A 21,415-nucleotide genomic window follows, 5' to 3' on the forward strand; every position below is an offset into this window, starting at 1 on the left:
TACATATAAAAATTAAAATAAAAGAAAAAAAAATGAAAAGGACGATAATAATATTATTATTTGTATCATTATTTGTAACATTTGTTTTATCACAAATACCAGATAATGATCCAGAATTATGTCAACAAAGAATTCAAAGAGAGGATTGTCCACAAACACCAGTACCATGGGGAACATTCAATGACAATGACGAAATCGAAGTCTACTATATGCAAGCACCAGTTTTCGAAGCAGTTTTTGGAAATTTCTTTGGTAAGTTGGGTGGATATCATTCAGCAATTGGTTTCTATGACCTTACAACTGGTTTAAATTATACAGCAGAATATGATGCTTTCTTTGAAGTAGGAAATGGTACATTACCAAATATCATAAATGTCGATGGTAAAGATGAACTTTTATGGTGTAATGCTGGTATCCTTTGTACTGTTCCATACATTAATGAAACTTATTGGGATAAAAACATCTATTCAACTGCTTCAAAAACTTATATGGGAACAATTAATGGTACTCAATTAAATCAATATATCGAATGGATGCAACAATATAATATTTCAAATCCAGGTAAATATTTATAATAATTTTATTTTTTTATTATACATTTATTTTTATATGTATATAAAAAAAAAAAAAAAAACATATATAATTATTATTTATATGTACTAAAAATATAAAATATTTATTTGTGGGTGTGTGGTTTGGATAAAAAAAAAAAAAAAAATATCTAATATATTTAATTTTATTATTTTTTTTTTTTAAATTTTTTATTTTATATTTTTTTTTTTAGTATACCAAACATGGGACGTCTGGAACAATTATGGTCAAGATTTGTTTGTTCCATCAACAACATGTGATGATTTCACTCAACAATCAATCGAACATTTAGGTAGTATTGGTATTAATTATAATTGTTCAACAGTTTTCAAGAGAGATTACATTAATCTTTTCACTGAAAAACCACAACCAATCGATTTCACAGAACATTATGATGATATCTTTAAATTCTATGAAGCTGTATTAGAAATTAAAGAAGGCTCAATTGCACAAATCATTGAAAGAATTTTATCAATCATTGGTTTAAAGAAATATATTTACGTTCAAGGTGAATATTATTTATTAGAATTAAATTATCCGTATGTATTAAATAAATAAATTTTTTTAAAAAAATAAATAAATAAAATAAAATAAACTAAAAAAATAATTATGCTAACATATTTAAATTTAAAAATATATATAGATTTATGAATGCAAAATATGATTATATCACATTACCAGGTTGTCCAGCAAATGGTATCGATTATGAAAATGGCAATTTTATTCATCTCAATTAGATTATTTTAAAATTAGATTATTTTAAATTAAATTGGTTATAAATAAAAACTAAAAACAAAAATAATAAAAAAAAAATATCTTTTTTTTTTTAATATTTTTCAAACTGTTTCTGAAAAAAAAAAAAAAAAAAAAAAAAAAAAAAAACGATAGTTTCTTTTTTTATTTTCACTTTTTTTTTATTTTGTTTTGAGAAAAAAAAAAAAAAATAAAATACTTTGTTTTAAACAATAAAATGACATCATCAAATAATAATAATAATAATAATAATAATAATAATAAATACTTTTATAATATTATAGATGATGAGTTAGGATATGCAAGATTATATGGATATATTGATAGAGAGAAACAAAAAACTTTATCACCAGCATTAATTGAAAAGTATGAAAAAGAAGCAGATAAATATTGGGATAAATTTTATAGAAAGAATAATAGTAACTTTTTCAAAGATCGTCATTGGTTAGTTAGAGAATTTCCAGAATTTTTAAAAAACTCTGATAAAGAAGTTTCAAAAGAGAATCAATTATTAGCATTTGAAATTGGTTGTGGTGTTGGAAATACAACTATTCCCTTATTGGAATTAAATGATAATTTACATTTTGTATCATTTGATTTCTCTGAACATGCTGTAAAATTATTAAATCAATCGGTTAGTGAAAATCCAAAAATTAATGGTAGATGTAAAGGTTTTGTTTATAATGCAATCGATGGTCCTTCGGGTTTACCAGATTATATCGAAAATGATCAATTCGATTTAATTATCATTATATTCGTTTTATCAGCAATGGATCCAAAAACTATACCATCTGTAGTTGATATGTGTTATCGTACTTTAAAACCTGGTGGTAAAGTTTTAATTAGAGATTATGCAATTGATGATATGGCTCAATCAAGATTTGATAATAATAATCCAGATTTTGATAATAATGAAGAAGAAGATTTAGATGATAATAATAATAATAATAATAATAATAATAATAATAATAATAATAATAATAATAATAATAATAATAATAATAATAATAATAATAATAATAATACAATTAATGGTGGTAGTAAAAACAAATTGGGTGATAATTTTCATGTTAGATTTGATGGTACAAGAGCTTATTATTTTAGTTTAGAAGTTATGGAATCATTGTATAAAGAAAAAGGTTTTAAAACTGAACAAAATCATTATATATTTAGACAAGTTTTAAATAGAAAAGATAATTATTTAATGGATAGAAAATTTATACAATCAAAATTTATAAAATAAAAAAAAAAAAAAAAAGAAAATAATTTAAATATATATACTTTATATATTTTTTATATTTATTTTTTTTTGTTTATTTTTTTGTATTATTATTCATTTAATAATTTATTTTATATTTATTTTATATTTTATTTTATATTTTATTTATTTTATATTTTATTTTATTTATTTTATATTTTATTTATTTTAATTATCAAATGGATTTTTATCATCAAATGGATTTGGTGATTTTTGACCTTCAGGTTGTTGTTGTTGTGGTGGTTGATAAGTTTCTTGTGGAGAAGATTGATCAAAGGAATATTGTTGATGTTGTGAAGAGAAATCGGTTGGTGGTGATTGATGGAAAGTTTGTTGTGGTGGTGAATGTTGTTGTGGTGGTTGATATGGTTGTGGTGGTTGTTCTTCTTTATCTAAAGATAATTTTGAAAGATTAACTGTATTGGCATTGTTATTGTAATCTCCATAGGTATTTGGAGAGGTGGTGGAGGTGGTGTTAACTGGTGATTGAGAATTAAAGAGTTTATTTTCAGCAATAACCCACATTTTAATACATTCTTGAACCATTAATTGTTGCTCAGCAACAAATTGTTTCATTTGAACGGCAACTTCTCTTTGAACATAGTTTACCATATCATTTGTGGCAGATATTAAATTGAGGGAGATTTGTTCATAATAGGCTTTAGCATTTTCATATTCAGTTGTTTTCTCTGCTAATTTTGTACCGGTATGTCCAGATTTTTGAGTTGATTTCAAATAGTTGAGAGCATTGTTATATTTGATTCTACTCTCCTCTTGTTGTTTCTCTAAAGTAGCGACTTTTTTAACATGACCAACGTAAAGAGCTTCAATGTTTGTGGCAAATTTATCACAAAAGATTTGAGTATATTGTTGGAAATAAGTTGAAGAGTTTTTAATACCTTCACCAACTTCTCTTAATGAGTCTGATAATGGTAATGTTTGATTTATAATATAATTTGTATGTGAAATCTTTTCACTAAATCTTTGTAAAATTACTGAAAAGGCAGTACCTTGTTGAACTTGTTTATCTATATATAGAAAAACCATGTAAAAATAAAATAAATAAATAAATATTTTAATTGTTATTATAAATTAAAAAGATTATCTTAATTGAAAAAAATAATAATTCTTACCTGATGTTGCAAAATAATTTTTGGCTAATTGAATTAATAATTTAATACTCCATTTCATATTTTTTAATGCAACTTTAGCATTTTGAACTTCATCTGATTCTGTCTCTAATTCAGTCATTGATGAGACTGCAGCATTCTTTGTTTTACTTAAAACATCTAAACCTATATATATTTTTAAATAATATATTAAAAAGATTTCAATTGTTTAATTGAAAATAAAAAATAAAATAAAATAATCAAAAAAAAAAAAAAAATGAATATTTGAATATCTATCAACTTTAATGGTTATTAATTAATTTTAATTTTGTAAATTAATTTTTTTATTTACCTTTTTTAAACATTTCGTCTTTTAATATATATGATAAAATTTATAAATGAATTAAAATTGAACAGTGGTGTGATATTATGTTTTATTTTTTTTTTTTTTTTGGTGGTTATGGTGTGAAATTAAAAATTTTTAATTATTTTTTTTTTAATTTTTTTTTTTTATTTTTTTTTTATTTTTTTCAATTATTTTCAATTTTATTAATTTTGTTTATAATAAAATGATTTTCGACTTGCAACTAATCAAGGTTACAATAAAAATAAAAAAAAAAAAATAAAAAAAAAATAAAATAAAAAATAAAAAAAAAAAATAAAAAATAAAAAAAATAAAAAAAAAAAGGCATAACCCAGAGTGATCAATTATTTATTAATTTAATTAAAAACAATTAACAACTATATATTCTTTAAAAAAAAGATAAATAAAATTATTATATTTTAACTAAATTTAATTATTTTCTATCTTTAATTTTATTTATTTTTTAAATTTTATTTATTTATTTATTTAATTTTATTTATTTTTTATTTATTTTTTATTTAAAATTTTCAACAAAACTATTTAAAAACATTAAATTATCTTCAATAATATTAAATCTTCTTCCATCTAAAAAATTATTATCATTTTGTTCAAGTATTGAAATAATGAAAGAATCAGCAATGAAATTATTATAAAAAGTTAAAGAATGTTCTTCTTGACAAACTTGTAATGTTTTTACAAGGATTTGGATGATTGTATCATAATAGTATTTTACTGTTACCTCTTTTAACTGTTTTTTAACAGATTGTAAATATTGTAAATATTTATAATGTGAAATGAAAAATTTAAATTGTTCATTACTTGCAGGATTTAAAGAATTTGAAACACACCAATACATATCAGTGATGATTCTATCATTAATTTTATATTGTAAATTTTGATGTGATTCTAATTGCTGCTTTACCAAATTGGCAATGATACCACTGTCAATGAGTTTTTGAAGTAATTTATCATCAATCGATGCAAGCACATTTGAAATTGTCCAATAACAATCCCCAATAGTTTTAGATTGATTCGATTTCACTAATAGTTTTGAAACAATTGTTAAATAACCATCGACAATAAATTTCTTTATTAAATAATCACAATGTAAAATTAAATCACCAATACATTTCAATGTTGTTGAATTTAATTCAGCATAGGTTGATAATGAGTCTGTTGTTTTATCAAGAATTTCTAAAATGGTTTTGATAAATCCAATTTTAACTAAATATGGTGCAATTCCTTCATCATCACCAATTTCCTCAATTAATGATGAAATACCTTCAAATGCTGTTGATATTATACTTTTATCTTTAATTGTATTCCATTTCTTTAATAATTCGACAATTGGTTGTAATAAACTTTTAATAGTTTTGAAATCTAATTCCTCCTCTTCTTTTTTAATACAAATATTTTTAAAATAATTAACTGATTTCTTTATTTCTATTTCATCTAATAATGATAATCCTTCTAAAATTTCTATTATTTTCTTATCCTTTTTTTTTTTTTTTTTAAATTTAAAATATTTTAATTATTATTTTCTACTTAAATATAAAAAAAAAAAAAAAAAAAAAAAAAAAAAAAATTATTATTTACCATTTATCTAATAGGTTTATTATTATTATTATTTTAACATACAACTATTTTTTTAAATGCAAATGAAACAAAAATGAATTTATAAGGATTTTTTAAAAAAACAAAAAAAAAAAAAAATTAAAAAATCTTCCAAATATTATGATTTTTCAAAGTATTTTCAGATTTTTAAAAAAAGATATTTTATGAATATCTCAATTATTCATGTTTAGAGTTCAATGTATTTTAAAATACATTTAAAGGGTGGACCATTTTTTTATTTTTTTTTTTTTTTTTATTTTTTTTTTTTTTTTAATATCTAATTTTATTTAAAAAAATTTTATTTTAATTTTTTTAATTCTTTTATTGTTTATATTTTTTACTTAATTATTGTTGAGTTTGTTGTTCAGTTTGTTGTTGTTGTTGTTTATTTTCTTTTATAACAGAAAAAGATGCAACTTGTTGTTCAGTATCAGAGATATCGAAACTTGAGAATCTTTGGAATTTGTTAAGTTGTAAATTTTTATAAAAGATATATTGACAATAACGACCTTCGTTTGTGGTATCATCTAAACCTGATGCTCTTAAAGTATTATAGTTTTCAGTGTTAACTTTGGTTGTGATATAACTAAGGAAAATGATTGGCATATCAGCGTTCTTTTTAACGATTGCAGCAGCACCTTCAGTTTGTAATTTTCTATCTAAAACATCTTCAGTATTACCAAAATGAGTAACAATAACATTGACTGGTGTTTCATCAATTAATAATACTGCATCGATAAGACATGCAAGTTCACCTTCTGGTGATGGTAAAATAACTCTATCTGATGAAATGATTGGGAAAATTGTTAATAATGCACAACCCCATGTATTTCTTGATGGTTCTGGTCCAAAATCACTATACATCTATAAAATATAATATTAAAATTAGAAAATATATAAATATATAAATATTGAATTATTATTATTATTATTATTATTATTATTATTATTATTATTATTATTTTTATTATTATTATTATTATTATTATTATTATTATACTTACATGTAATTCAGTTGCAATCCATTCAACTAAATCTCTATTTGAAGTCATAACTCTTGAAAGATCAGATTCTAATAAACCAATGATATTTGCACCATGATCTTTAATTACTTTTGTAACATTTGGGAAACTATTTCTACCAAAATTATCATAACCAAAATGAATTGTCCAAATCATTGATTTAATATCAGTTGGAGCAGTGTTTGTAACAGAGGTTGCTGTTAAATCTCTTGTATAATGATGACCTGCAATACTTGAATCAGTTGGATGAGTGATTGCTCTATTTACAGAGAATAAAAGTAAAAGTACTAATAAACCAAATAGAATATTGAAAACATCTTTATTTGGATAAGAAGGTTGATCTTTATTTGATTTTTCTCTTTTAATTGATGATGAGGAAGATCCACCTGATGATCTTAATGATTTATATACAAATGCAATACCCGTTGCTAAAACACATGCTATAATTAATGTTTGATTACGTTCTCTTAATAATGTTGATCCTAACCACCATGGTACAAATTTCTAAAATATTAAAAAAAAAAAAATAAAAAAAAAAAAAAAGTTAATAAATATTAAATATTAAAAATAAAATTATTAAAAAAACTTATACATTACATATGAAACAACATAAATTGCCCAAAATAATAAAACAGTATAAGTTAACATAGCAGAAGTGAATAATTGACCTAATTTTTCAGTATTTGAAACTTTTTCAATTAAAACGATCCAAAGTGAATTACAATAAGCACCCAAGAGAGAAGCAGAGATTAAACCAATGAAACCAACGATGAAAGGAACGGTACCAGAGCACCAACCAAAGATAGCGGATAAAATGAGAGCAAAGATGAAAAAGTTTCTAGAGGTAACGAGATGTTTCTTCTTTGAGATCACTACACCAGCCATCATACCCAAGATAACGAAAAGACCATATGGGAAAGGATTGAGACCGACCCAACGTGGAATTAAACCATAAGTTGAGAAAAGTAATTGGTTAAAGAAAATGATGCCACCAAATGAGACACCAGTGGCGATGGTTGAGCTTGAGGAGGTTTCATGCTCGATAGACCAAATGGCACCACTCTTCTTCTCGTCAGAGGCATTGATGTTCTCACCCATTAAAATCACAAATGCGACCAATACTAAAATCATACCAAACACTATCCAATTGCTCCAAGTCATGAATGGGTTGATGGAGAGGTATGGCAAACGAATGATTGCATGTAAAACAATTGCTAATGCATAGGCGTAGGCACCACGTTCACGACGTACTGCTGATTTTACATTGGCAAAACTATTGCATTGAGCTAACCAATCGAGAGCAACTGCAACCGATACGAAAAAGGTTTTGGTGACATGTGGTGATGAGAAAATTCCAAATTCGTCATTCTTGATCGATGCCTTGTCAATGGCCCATGGGAAAATTGCAAAGAATGCTAATAATTGTGCTACCAAACGGATTGGTAAATTGAAACGTGATACTATTCTATTGATAAATCCAATACCTAAAAATATTGGTGTAAAAATTGCTAATAATGCTGCCTCCCAACCTGTGAACCCCATAAATCCCATTGGGAAAAACCAAATAACTGATATAAATTCTACCATTAAACTCCAATTTACAAATGCTAATATACCATCTGCTAATAACAATATTAAATATTGTTTATTATATCCACCTCCATAATTTTTACCTTTATTATTAATTGGTGTTGTTGACATTTTTTTTTTTTTCTATTTCTTTTTTTTTGTTTATTTCTTTACTTAAAAAAAAAAAGTCAAACAATTAAAGAAAAAAAAAAAAAAAAAAAAAAAAAAAAAAAAAATGAAAAAAATTAATTAACTCATCAAAAAAAAAAAAAAATAAAAAAAAAAAAATAAAAAATAAAAAAAAAAAAAAATATTTTGTTCCAAACTTACTGAAAAAAAATATTTTAATTTTTTTTTTTTTTTTTATTTGTAATGATTTAATTTTATTCAAATTATGGATTTAGTATAGATAAATAGAACATTCAAAAATACACAAAATGGTATGAAATATATATTATACCAATATTATTCCTTCTGTTTTTTTTTTTTTTTTTTTTTCCAATCAAAAATTTTATTTTTAAAAATAAATTATTTACCACTCAATTTTTTGTAATTATTTTTTTTTGATGGACAAAAAGTAGGGAATAAATATATAAAAAATAGATTTCTTATAATTTTTTTTCAATTATTAAATCAATTAAAAAAAAAAACAAAAAAAAATTATTTGATTTTAAAATTAAAAAAAAACATTAAAATCTATTTTAAAAAAAAATGGCGTTCGCTAAATAATTTGATTTCTTATTTTGATCAATTGGTTTTCAGACCTTTTTTTTTTGAAATTTTTATTTTATTTTATTTTATTTTATTTTTGTTAATTTTTTTATTATTTTTATATTAATACATATACATGCAGTGTGTTTTTTTTTTTTTTTCACCCACAACCCAAAAACTGGAATTGAAAGTGGAGAATTTAAATAGAAATATTTATATTGTTTAAATAATTTTTTTAAAAATTTAATTTTTTTTAATATATAACTCTGATGACTCAGCATCAGTAGTAACAGTATTAAGATGAATATTGGATTTAGTTGAGGATGATGTTGATTTCTTAATACTTGAAGAACTTGCAAATCTTTTATCAAAAGCATATAAAATTGATATGGCAGGTATGATTTCAGTGATTATTAAACCAATGAAAGTAAAGATTATACTAGTGACAGCTTTTACAGAGATTAAAATTATGAAAATTGAATGAAGTATGAAAGCAACTGATAGAATGATAGTTAGAGTTTTAATTTTTGATTGATTACTCGAATAGGAAGTAGCAGCAGCACCAGCAGCACCACTACCTTTACTATTTGAAATTAAATTCCTCATTAATTTAACAATTGAACTACCTAAATAAATAAAAGCAATACCAATTAAAAGTGATAGTAATGCTTGTACCACTGAATAAACTATTGATACCACTTGTTGAGGTGTTGAATTTTTCATTTCTTCAAATATTAATCCAACGCAATCTGTATTTGGTTGATAGGGTGTATATTGGAATACTAAAACAATAGCAATGAAAAACAAGTAAATCATAGAGTTTACAGAGGCTACAATTGTGTAGAGTCTTTTTTTCATATTACCAGCTGATGGATTAAATTTTAAAACTACAAATACAATTACATACCAAAGTGCAATGATAATACTAAACGATGATAGATAAATGAATGTTGGTAGTACCACTAATACATAATCGGATGAAGGTACATCAGTTAATGCACCACTTGGAAGTACAAAGAAATAAATACCTCTCATTATAATGAATGTTGATACTGAAACAATTAATAAATGAGTTAATTGTAATGGTTTCTTTGATTTAAATCTTTCAATTAAAAATTCAATGGTTTGGAATAAACCATAAATACCAACTAAAATGAAAAAGCATGCTAAAATATAAACTAATACAGTGGTTTTCTTATCTAATACTTGTTTATCTTTATCCTCCCAATCTGATACTCTATTAATTGGATAAATTATAATCTCTTTAATTCCTTCAGTTATATTTTCAATATTTGAACAATAATAATTAATATTATTAATTAATTTTAATTTTGCTTCACTATTTAATGGTATTAATTTATTATTAACACCATCAATACTTTCATTACTATTATTATTATTATTATTATTATTATTATTATTATTTGATAATTTTATTGCAAAATCATAAATTGGATATGATTTTAAATTTATTGATGTAATATTAAAATTCATACAAATTAAAAAATTTTTAAAACCAAATTCAGATTTTAAAATTATACCATCATTTAAAAGTGTACCAATGATTGCATCATTTGAATTTAAAATTGCAAAATTATCAGGTTTAAGATAAGATATGAAATTATTTGATAATGGTTGTGGAGTTGAAATTGAATAAATGGTTTTAGAAATTTGAGATATTGATATCATTTCACAACCATGTGAAATTGAATCATTTTTGAAATTTAATAAACCATTAAAGAATGAAATCGATGTTTGTTCACCATTACAAACTATTGATTGAGCCATAATGAGATTGGTTGATTGGAAACATTCTGAATTTCCACCAACATTACAACTACATAAAATTGAATTTAAATAGTTTTCTCTCTTTTCTTTTTGACAAAATGCTTCTGATGAATATAAAACTGACACTTGTTTATCGGTAGCTTGAACTATTTTCTCATAAAATTTTTGATAATTTAAAACATCTTTATATTGATATTGAGTGGTGAATGTTTTATTTTCATACCATTTCGATTGAACAAAAACACCTGGTAACCATACTGCATCAACCCATTGAAATTTATTCATCCATTTAGTGGCACTACCTGATAAATTATGTTGTTGATTACAATTATTTTCATTCATTTCATTAAATCTAAAATTGTATGGTAAATTATTTGGATTTAACATATCAACTGAATCTTTATAAAATAAATCAATAGTTCTACAACCCATATATGATAAACATTCATCTTTATTAGTTGAAGGTTTCCACCACCATTTTGTTGTATTAACTCCTTGCTGTTGACAAAGTTCTTTATTTGGTATATCAAATTTTGGATAACAACCTAATGGTGAATCATATTCATCATAGAGTTTACAAGATTTTATAGATGTTGTATCAACTGTATGATTTGAAATACATTTACCTAAACCATTTGGATAAGGATGTTCATCATCTTTTTCAATTTGATCATAAAAGTATTGATAATCAGAACAACGTCCTCTATTTAAACATTCTTGTTTAGTTGTACATTCAATTGGTTTTAAATAACAAAAATCTCTGATAGTATCTAAAATATCATATTCATCTGGTTTTGTTAAATTCCATACTGGACCTATACAATTATCACTATCTTTTGATGGACAATCAATCCAAGTATAACCACCATCATTGCAATCTTGTTGATTAGTGATTGTTGTATAACAAAAGTTATCAATAAATTGAAAACCTGTTACTGATTCACAAAGTGTTGAATCCATTACATATGAAGAATCGGTTTCATTAAATTTAAACCATAAGCAATTTTCAATTAAACCTTTACATTCATAACCACATGGTTCAGAACAACTACCTCTACTATTTTCACAATCATCTTTATAAATATTTGGAATATAACTACCATCGGCTAAAAGACACATTGATAATCCTAGTTCACAAGTTGTTTGATCAATGGTGACATCTTGGGTTGGAGAGAATGGATAATCTTGATCATATTGAATATCGGGTGAACCAACATGAGATAAAGAACCATTATAAATATGACAAAGTGTTGAGTTTACATCAGTACAATATCCACAAAAACTATGTGATGTTGTAAATTTAGTTAATGGTCTACAACGGAAATAAAACTCTGAATAAACTTGTTGGTTATACCCTTTTGGTAACATTAAAAAGTACGCATCACAATTAACTTGTTCTGGATTCTCTAAAATTGTTGAATAATCAATCTTTTCAAAAATCCAACCTCTAAGTAAATTTTGAGTTTTATAGGTAATTTCATTTGATTGATCAATAAGATTTCCAGTTTCAGAGTTAATATTATTTGTTATATAGTATTTATAAGTTGAATGTTTTGAATAACTTCCTTCAATAACCCAATCTTTAAATTTTAATTCATTATGAATTGAATTGATAATTGTTGAATTTATATCCAATGTTGAAATTAATGAATAAAGAGTACCCAATGGAATCGCATTCAAAACACATTCAATATAATCATTATCGGTAATTTCATAATTTACAATACATTTCCTAGTGAATAAATCACATTTTCTTGTTCCATGATTAAAACTTTTACAATCATCATCAAAAGTACAAAAAGGTGGTTCTAAAATTTTAATTCTACATTTTCTAAGTGCATCATATGTATTTAAATAAGTATTTGTAATTTCTAATCTTGGAATTTTACATTTATCTTGTTCTTCTCCTCCTTCTCCTCCTCCTTCTAAAAATGATGAGGAATATTTTTGTGTAATATATTGATCTAAAACAATTGATGTACAATCTAAACTAAAACATTGATTTGTAATTTTATTAGATTCATAATCTTGAATTTTTAAACTTTGAGTTTTAATTGTTTTTTTTAAACATACTTGAGAGAATAATAAATGAAAATTACAACATGGATCTAATTGATAAAGTGGATCTGATATTAAATATGGACATTGATAAGATGTTACATTTGTTTCAAAATTTTCTAATTTTAAATAATTTAAAATTGAATTTTCACAACCAATCCAATTACTTGTAGATTGTAATAAACCAAGTTTATATTTCCAATTATTTATATCTTTAATATTATCTTTATTATTCATACTTGTATTAATTATTTCTTGAACTTTTTGAAATTCTTTATAATTACATTCTTGAATTAATTTTAAATTAAAATCTTTAATTTTTAATTTAATAACCTTTTTAAAAAAAAAAAAAAAAAAAAAAAAAATTTATTATTAATAAATTTATTATTAATAAATTTATTATTAATAAATTTATTATTTTATTATTTTATTATTATTATTATTTTTTTTTAAAAAACTTACATCACCATCAAAATTAAAAAGATTTGATAAAAATTCAATTTCAATATTTAAAGAATCTTCAAGATTTAAATATTCAATTATACCTTTACCATAATTTATTGAAAGTATTAAAGCAACTTGATAAGATTTTCCTTTTAATTTAAAATTATCTTGTAAATCATTTTCCATTATTTGATAATTAAAACCAGGAATAAATTGTAATGATCCAGGTACTGGCCATAATGGATTAATATTATCGATTGGTGATAGAATTGAATAAGGATTACAAGAACTAAATTTTGGACAATAGAAATTTTGATTACTTTTTGTTATAATCTTTGAAGATTGAATCAATGCTAATGATGCCTCTAATAAACCCATTGAACTAATTGGTTTCATAATTAAACCTTGACTCTTTATAATTGATATTGAATTTGGATAACCTAAAGAATCTTCACAATATTCATTTAGGCAATCCATTTTCAAGTATAATAATGTTGGATTTTCAAAATAAATTGTTAAACTATTAAATTTATTATAACCATCATCTTTAAAATAAAATAAAAATAAAGAATTAGTAAATTTTTAAAAAATGATTTTTTTTTTTTTTATTTTTTTTTTATACTTACAACTTTTAATAATCCATTTTGAATTTTGATCATTTGGTTCAGTAATTAAAGGATCATCAGTTATAAATAAAGTTGATTCTTCAGCAAAGAAATTAATTAAATAAAATCCAGGATCTTTTACATCAAAACTATATAAAGGATCAGCTATTGTTAAATGATTACCCAGGTTTATACATGTATGGTTTGAATCAATATTTACACAATTGGTTGTGTAAGTGTCACCATCTATTGAGGTTGGAATATTTTGATAATTAATTTCAATTGAAAAAGTTGCTTCGAAAGTTATTGGTGAAATATCCAAGAAATAAGTACCAACATAATACAATAGATTACTACTTTCTGGGCAAACATTTAATAGTATCTCACTTTCTAATGAATTGAATCTATAAAAATCTTTTTTAAAATGTGAACCAATCATATCTCCATTTAGTATTGTAAATGTGAAAGTTCCTTTGATAGGTATCAACTTTATTGTAAAACCTAAATTTGGTTTATCATTTAAAAATCTAAATTGGGTGATGTTTTTGAGAGTATAGTTTGTTGTTGTTGGTGTTGTTGTTTGGCTAATTTCTAAATTCACCCATTGTTCTGTTTCATCCAATTCAATGCATTTAGGGTTTACACAATTTTCTGTTGGATTATTGGATTTAGTATAATCACATAAACATGTACTTTCTGTATCATTATTAAATGTAATTACATTCCCAGTATCAACAGTAAGTGGGCACCCAATTGCAGAATAACGATATAAATCTTCATCAAATTCTATATCATATAATGCATACGAAATATCGACCCCCATCGTTGTCACATTCTTATTATAAACAATTTTTTTGATATTACATTTATTCCTTTTTTTTTTTTTTTTTTTTTTTTTTTTTTTTTTTTTTTTTTTTTTTTGATGGGTTAGTTTGGTTTGTTACCAAAAAAAAAAAAAAAAAAAATTTCAAAAAAAAAAATTTCAAAAAAAAAATAGTAAAAATAAAAAAAAACATGTCAAAGTATGAAATTGTGTAATTACCTTTAACCAAAAAAATAAAATAAAAAAGAAATAATATTATTGTGGCTTTCATTTTTATTTTTGTTCTAAACAAAATAAAAATAAAAAAAAAAAAATAATTTAAAAAAAAAAAAAAAAATATGAAAATAAAACTTTATTTTTAGATTTTTTTTTTATTTCAAAGAAGAAGATTTTAAAAATAATTTGAAAAAAGTGAAAAAAAATCTAAAAAATTTTTTTTTTTTTTTTTATTTTAATCACTTTTTTAATTTTTATAAACTTTATATAAAATCACATTTATTTTTTAAGAAAACCAAGAATCCCAGTTGTCAGAGAAAATTTGATTTATTTTATTTGTTTAATTTTTGTTTTTTTTTTTTTTTTTTTGTCAATTAAAATTCAAAGAAGATTTATTTATTTTTTTACACTAATTTTTTTATTATTGATTATTTTTTTTTTTATAGATTATTTTTTTTAAATTTTTTTTTTTATCTATTTTTTTTTTATATTATTAATATTTACAAAAAAATCAATTTTTTCATTTTTCTGAAAATATTATAAAATTGTATATTATAAAATAATATATAATTTTATAATATTAATAAAATTATATATATTATTTTATATTAAGAGATAACTCTAAAATTTTTGGTGATTATTATTATTATTTTTGTTTTTTTTTTTTTTTTTTTTTTTTTTTTTTTTTTTTTTTTTTTTTTTTTTTTTTTTTTTTTTTATTCAAAGAGTGTGTTGATGGAAGTGATAAATTGGTCTAAGTCGGGGTGGGAGTTTTGATTTTTTGAAAATAAAATTTTCCATTTATTTCTTTAATAAGTCTTTTTATAGGAAAAATAAAATATTTTTTTTTTTTTTTTTTTCGTTTCAAATTTTGAATTGTATTATTACTTTTGATAAAAACATCTTTTTTGTCCAAACTTTTTTCTAAATCTTTTTTTATTTTATCGTATGGCCGTGATTGATGTTGATGACATATTTAAATTGGTTTTTTTTATTGGAGTTTTATCCACAATTTCGCTTATTTTTTGTAGGCATTTGTGTTGCTTAATATTTGTGGTGTTGTTTGTAATTTTCATCTTCTTTTCTTTTTATTTATTTTATTTTTCCTTTAAAAAGTTAAAAATCTGGAAATTTTCTGATTAAATTGGGTTCCCAGATTTTTTTTTTTTTTTTTTTTTTTTTTTTTTATTTATAGAGAGTACTGAGTGAATTATTTTATTTTTAGAGATGTTTAGGAAGTGCTATTGCGTGAAGAGGTGAGTTCCATTGTCTTCTATATTGTAATAGCTTTAGCGAGATTAATGAGTCTAATTTATTTTGTTCCTCTGGCCGTTGCTTTGATTTGATTCTTAATGTTTTGTTTATAACCACTTGTATCCTATTTTTTCTTGTAGAAAATCGAAATTTTCCATAAAAAGCCCGTGTCGTATAGTGGTTATTATATCTGTCTTGTACTTGTTACAAAAGCGATAACAGAGGGTCCTCAGTTCGATTCTGAGCTCGGGCACTTTTTTTTAAAAACCATCTTGATGGTCGTCTGTTCAATTCTTTTAATGAAACTAAATCAAATATTGAATTATATGAATTGGTGAAAGGACTATATTTGGAAGTACCTATTCCGAATTGGAATATAATAATCTTTCCATGTTAAATTTTATTAATCAGTATATTCTTTGGATCTTTAAAATTGGATCTTTTGGAAGGGATTTTCAAATTTTTACATTTTTGGAAGTTAGCTTTAGTGCAACACTTTTTTTTACCTGTGAACTTCTAGGGATTTCCTTGAGTCAGCGGTGTTTTTTAAATTGTATTTTATTTTTTTATTTTTTTTTTTTTTTTTAAATATAAATAAATTATTTCACAGATTTGGATCTTCAGCAATAATTGTTTATTTCGTTTATTTAGATCAGATTTAGATCTTTATTTTGTAAAGATCAAGTAAAAAATTAATTTATATCTAAAAAAAAAAATATATGGCCATCAATTTGCGATACCACACTGAATTGTTGAACATTAACACAATAATTTATATAAATGATTTATTAGTTAAAAATACTCGCCTAAATTATTGCTCATGTTTTTTCAGAATCTTGTAATAGAAAAATATAATAAAATTAAATAAATATATATAAATTAAAATAAAGTAATAATAATAAGTTGATGTTATCGAAAATATCTATAATTATAAATGTTTTTTATTATTGAAAATTTTTAATTTTTATATTTGAGATTTAAAATTATGTTTATGAGTTTTTCAATTGATTGACATTAAAAACTCACCACGTGGCTTTTTCCAAAAGTCTAATTATATAAACATAAAATATTTTAGTTTGCGAGCGAGATTGTATCTAATTTATTATCTTGATAAAACATAATTTTATTGTATCAATTTAATTATTACACAATTATAATACAACACTGAATGGTTCTATAAAGCTATAAGCTATGACCTCTAGACATTTTTCATATAAAAACACAATAATATCGATATTACACCAGATATGGATTTGTAATCAACTCTACAGTGATGACAAAATTCAATACTCAATATTAGACTCGATTTTATTCTCAAAAAATGGTATAAATCTGAATCCTGGGGCCACATAAATAATGTAAAAAATTTTAAACTATCAAATTTTGAGCAATTGAGTATCAATATATTTAAGCTATAACTCCAAAATAATAATAAATATTCTTAAATCAATTTTTTTATAAAAAAAAAAATCTAAACACTTATTATTACTAAAGATCTAAATAAGGATTTGGGTCAAATTATTCAAATTATAATTTGCCACTAAAATTTTCCGAGATGACCAAGATTCGAACCTATGCTGTTTGTTTTATCCATAAAAAAAGTGCCGCGACCTGGAATCGAACCAGGGTCAACAGAGCCACAATCTGATGTACTACCACTATACTATCACGGCGAATTTTACAAAAAGTGTCAAATTTGTGCTTTTTTTGTTATTACCAATTTTTTTACATAGTTTGGTCAATAATCGGGCAGAAACACAAAAATTGTATTAACTAAACCAATCGAACCAGGGTTATCAGAGCCATAATCTGATGTACTATCACCATACTCACGGCGAATTTGATGTTTCTATGCCAATAATATATGAATGGTAAAAAATGAAGCTTTATCAATATTGTTTGTTTAATTAAAGAAAATATAACTAAATTTATTATCACTGTCAAACTGTGTGGGATAGTTTGTTTGATATTAAAAAACAAAAACATCCGAGTATTTTATTTAAAAGTCCATAATTTATGATGCAATCTCATATTTATCAAAAAAATTTCACATTTAACTTTAATATCAAAATAATTTAAAAAAACAAAAAAAAAAAATATAAATAGTTTTATTAATTTCTTTGTATTCCATTTATTTTAAAGGAGGTAATACTCTTTTTTGTTTGTATTATTTTTTCTATTTCTTTGGTTAGTTTTTCATCTTCATCTTTAATACCTATTGTTAAACTATTGACCTTTTTGGGAAGAAATGAAAGGGATTCAATGTTTGTAAAGTTTGAACCAAGAGTTAGTGATGTTACAAATGGTGGAATACTGTTTGCTTTTAAATTTATATTATAATTGTGTAATTGTAAATCTGTTACAGAATAAGGTAGAAATCTTTTATTAACAGGTTGTGTAAAATTAAAACCACATCTAAGTACTAATATTGATTCGTTTGGAAGATTAGTGCCATTTTCTTCAATGTTAAATTCATTGCCTAAATCTAAATATTTAACAGATTCTGGTATTGAATCAAATTCAAGGTTTTGATTTAATTTATTAAATAAAAGATATTGAACAGATTGTGGTATTGCTCCTGGTATTATCATTTTGTCATAAAAAGATAATGAAAGGTAGTTAATATCATTACCAATTGATTCTAATAAATCTGGTTCATTAGTTTCTAATTCTAATCTCTTTATATTTGGTGATAAATACTTTTCAAATACTGAATCGCCTTCAATTTGAGTCTAAATATTAAATTTGTAAAAAAAAAAATTAGAATTTGGTTTCTTTCTTAGCAATTTGTTTTTAACACTTACATTAGATAAAGATGTAATTAAACTTTCAATACAATGTCTAGCGTTTGTATCATACTGTAAACAATTTTGAATTATATTTTTAAATGAATTGGATAAGTGTTTTGGTATAGGAGGAATACCTTTATCATCTCTTTTAGACTTGGACAAATCCAAACCAGCCATTTCAATCATTGTACAACCAATACAAAAAATATCAGATTTACTACCTGCTTTACCATTTTGTAATTTAACTTCTGGTGCCATATGTGAATCTGTACCTACAAATGAAAAATACTTTGAACTCTTTTCAATTTGTTTTGATAATCCAAAATCTATGAATTTTACAATGATTTCATTATTTTTATCTTGAACCAAAAAGATGTGATCACCTTTAATATCACGATGAATAACACCTGATTCGTGAATTTTCCTAAGTGCTTTGACGATTTTAATCATTAAAGATTTTATTTCTTCCTCTTCAAATCTTTTATTTGGTTTTTGTTTTATTAAGTCTGAAATGGATGTGGCATCTTCAATGTATTCTGTATAAATGTATTCCCCAATCTTCCTGAAAATGCTCATTATCATTTAACATATTATCTGTTGATTGATTAAATGTGTTTAAAGGTGGTGATTTTTTAAAATTAACTATTTTACCATTGATGTTTATTGATGTGATATGCGATGGTATATATTTTTTTAATTCCTCTATTTTGATATCGTTTTTGAAACCAAATTTCAAATTGATTATTGATGAAGGAAGATTTGATAATGATTCAAAGTGAGCGAAATTTGAACCAAGGGTTAGCATTATTATTGATCGAGGGATACTATTAGGTAGTATTTTTAAATTGTAATTGTATAATTGTAGATCTGTAACTGATGAAGGGATGTATCTTTGATTAATGGTAAATGTAAATCCAGTTCTTAGTGTTAGTATCGAATCTTCAGGAATTAAAATTCCATACTTTTCAATATCAAATCCATCACCAAAGTCTAAAAATTCTGGAAGAGTTAAGTTTATTTCGTTTTGAGAAAATTGATTTAATTTATTAAATACAAGATGTTTAACAGATTGAGGAATTGATCGTTTTTTAAGAGGATGGTTGAATGATGGTAGCTTTAAATACTTAATACTGTCTGGTAATATACCTGGATCTAAAGGATAGTTGTATGATTGTAATATTAAGTACTCTACACCATTAAATATTACCTTACTTTCAAGTGGTTGATTGTAGGTTGGTAATTCTAAATATTTTATACCATGAAAAGTTGGTGGAACAATTACCTGATTGAAAAGTGGTAATGTGGTACATTCATTTGGAAGGTAAATTGGTTCTATTGTTTCCACTACGCTGTTTTTAATTACATAGTTGTACAATTCATTGGAATTGAATCTAGCATTTGGTTTGATTTGTAAACAATGTTGGATAATGTTTTTAAAATGATTTGATAAATGATCAGGGATTACAGGAATACCATTAATATCTAGCAATTTTAGGTCACCACCTACAATTTCAATTAATGATGAATCATTAATTTCAAAATGTAATTCTGAATCAAATATGGAATGGTCAAAACCAATTATTTTAATAAAATCTGTAGGTAACATTTTATCATTTTCATCATAAAGTATAAGAATATTTTGGCATTTAATATCAAAATGAATTATACCCATATCATGAATACTCTTTATTGATTTTATTATTTCAGTAGCTACAATAAATTGTTCTTTTTTATTTAACTTTCCAAATAATCTAGATAATGGAATTGCTTTATCAATATATTCTAAATAAACGTTAAAAGTATTATTTCCATCTTTACCATACCCATACAACTTTGGAGAGCATTTGCAAATATTTAAAATATCTATAATCCCGACCTATTAACAATGGGTTAATTAAATTTATAATGGAGGAAATTTAAAGAGATTTTAAATAAGTATGCTTACATTTTTATGTTTTTTGGTATAATAAACTTTATTTTCTGAAATATTTTTTTGAGGTTTATATTCTTCATGAATATATTGAATAATTTCCCAGTTTTGTTCGACATGTATTGGGTTATCTGATAATTTGAGATCTCTAACCCTAGTGGTTAATGTTTCAGATGTGGGCAATTGTTTATTGCATGGTAAATGGAGACATTCCACACTATTTGGTAATGTTCCTGGTGTGAGTGCTTGATTATAGGATGATAAATCGAGACATTCCACACCATTTGGTAGTACTCCTGGTGTGAGTGCTTGATTATAGGATGATAAATCGAGATATTTTACAAAAGGTGAGACTTCGGCGGTAAAAACAAATTCTTTTCATGTTGTTGGGATAACTCGAGTTATCTTTTTCAAAAAAAACTTTTTTGTTCAGAATTAATTCAATTATTCACTAATAGTTCCAATATTATTTATTCACAACCAAAATAAAAAATATTAAAAAAAAAAAAAAAGAAAA

At 23.3% G+C, this 21,415-nt stretch overlaps 7 protein-coding genes, 2 non-coding genes and 1 pseudogene across 9 annotated transcripts; 4 read left to right on the top strand and 6 right to left on the bottom strand.

Annotated features, from left to right (window-relative positions):
• Positions 1-32: 32 nt before the first annotated feature.
• On the top strand, positions 33-1,328 carry cln5 (hypothetical protein; the record flags this gene model as incomplete). The annotated part of the gene is made up of 3 exons (XM_638750.1): positions 33-561; positions 785-1,130; positions 1,235-1,328. 3 exons carry the CDS (start codon positions 33-35, stop codon positions 1,326-1,328), a joined length of 969 nt encoding a protein of 322 aa, XP_643842.1.
• Positions 1,329-1,561: 233 nt separating this feature from the next.
• On the top strand, positions 1,562-2,587 carry DDB_G0275041 (hypothetical protein; the record flags this gene model as incomplete). The annotated part of the gene is made up of 1 exon (XM_638751.1): positions 1,562-2,587. The coding sequence occupies one exon, from the start codon at positions 1,562-1,564 to the stop codon at positions 2,585-2,587; it is 1,026 nt and encodes a 341-aa protein (XP_643843.1).
• Positions 2,588-2,770: 183 nt separating this feature from the next.
• Positions 2,771-4,076, bottom strand: DDB_G0275301 (hypothetical protein; the record flags this gene model as incomplete). Its single annotated transcript, XM_002649129.1, has 3 exons — positions 2,771-3,630; positions 3,736-3,897; positions 4,064-4,076. The coding sequence occupies 3 exons, from the start codon at positions 4,074-4,076 to the stop codon at positions 2,771-2,773; spliced, it is 1,035 nt and encodes a 344-aa protein (XP_002649175.1).
• A 513-nt stretch (positions 4,077-4,589) lies between these two features.
• DDB_G0295775 (armadillo-like helical domain-containing protein) lies at positions 4,590-5,920 on the bottom strand (the record flags this gene model as incomplete). The annotated part of the gene is made up of 2 exons (XM_002649130.1): positions 4,590-5,570; positions 5,903-5,920. The coding sequence occupies 2 exons, from the start codon at positions 5,918-5,920 to the stop codon at positions 4,590-4,592; spliced, it is 999 nt and encodes a 332-aa protein (XP_002649176.1).
• Positions 5,921-6,034: 114 nt separating this feature from the next.
• DDB_G0275039 (hypothetical protein) lies at positions 6,035-8,412 on the bottom strand (the record flags this gene model as incomplete). Its single annotated transcript, XM_638753.1, has 3 exons — positions 6,035-6,553; positions 6,694-7,215; positions 7,309-8,412. The coding sequence occupies 3 exons, from the start codon at positions 8,410-8,412 to the stop codon at positions 6,035-6,037; spliced, it is 2,145 nt and encodes a 714-aa protein (XP_643845.1).
• An 822-nt stretch (positions 8,413-9,234) lies between these two features.
• Positions 9,235-14,980, bottom strand: DDB_G0275303 (hypothetical protein; the record flags this gene model as incomplete). Its single annotated transcript, XM_638754.1, has 4 exons — positions 9,235-13,170; positions 13,300-13,826; positions 13,908-14,758; positions 14,901-14,980. The coding sequence occupies 4 exons, from the start codon at positions 14,978-14,980 to the stop codon at positions 9,235-9,237; spliced, it is 5,394 nt and encodes a 1,797-aa protein (XP_643846.1).
• A 1,362-nt stretch (positions 14,981-16,342) lies between these two features.
• Positions 16,343-16,432, top strand: tRNA-Thr-UGU-1. Its single transcript has one exon. It is a non-coding gene; the product is annotated as a tRNA-Thr (tRNA).
• A 938-nt stretch (positions 16,433-17,370) lies between these two features.
• Positions 17,371-17,532, top strand: DDB_G0275037 (hypothetical protein; the record flags this gene model as incomplete). Its single annotated transcript, XM_638755.1, has 1 exon — positions 17,371-17,532. One exon carries the CDS (start codon positions 17,371-17,373, stop codon positions 17,530-17,532), a length of 162 nt encoding a protein of 53 aa, XP_643847.1.
• Positions 17,533-17,781: 249 nt separating this feature from the next.
• On the bottom strand, positions 17,782-17,852 carry tRNA-His-GUG-5. Its single transcript has one exon. It is a non-coding gene; the product is annotated as a tRNA-His (tRNA).
• Positions 17,853-18,290: 438 nt separating this feature from the next.
• DDB_G0275183 lies at positions 18,291-21,280 on the bottom strand (annotated as a pseudogene; the record flags this gene model as incomplete).
• Between the last annotated feature and the right edge of the window lie 135 nt (positions 21,281-21,415).

This window comes from Dictyostelium discoideum (genome assembly GCF_000004695.1).
Source record: "Dictyostelium discoideum AX4 chromosome 2 chromosome, whole genome shotgun sequence".
Classification (NCBI taxonomy): Eukaryota; Evosea; class Eumycetozoa; order Dictyosteliales; family Dictyosteliaceae; genus Dictyostelium; species Dictyostelium discoideum.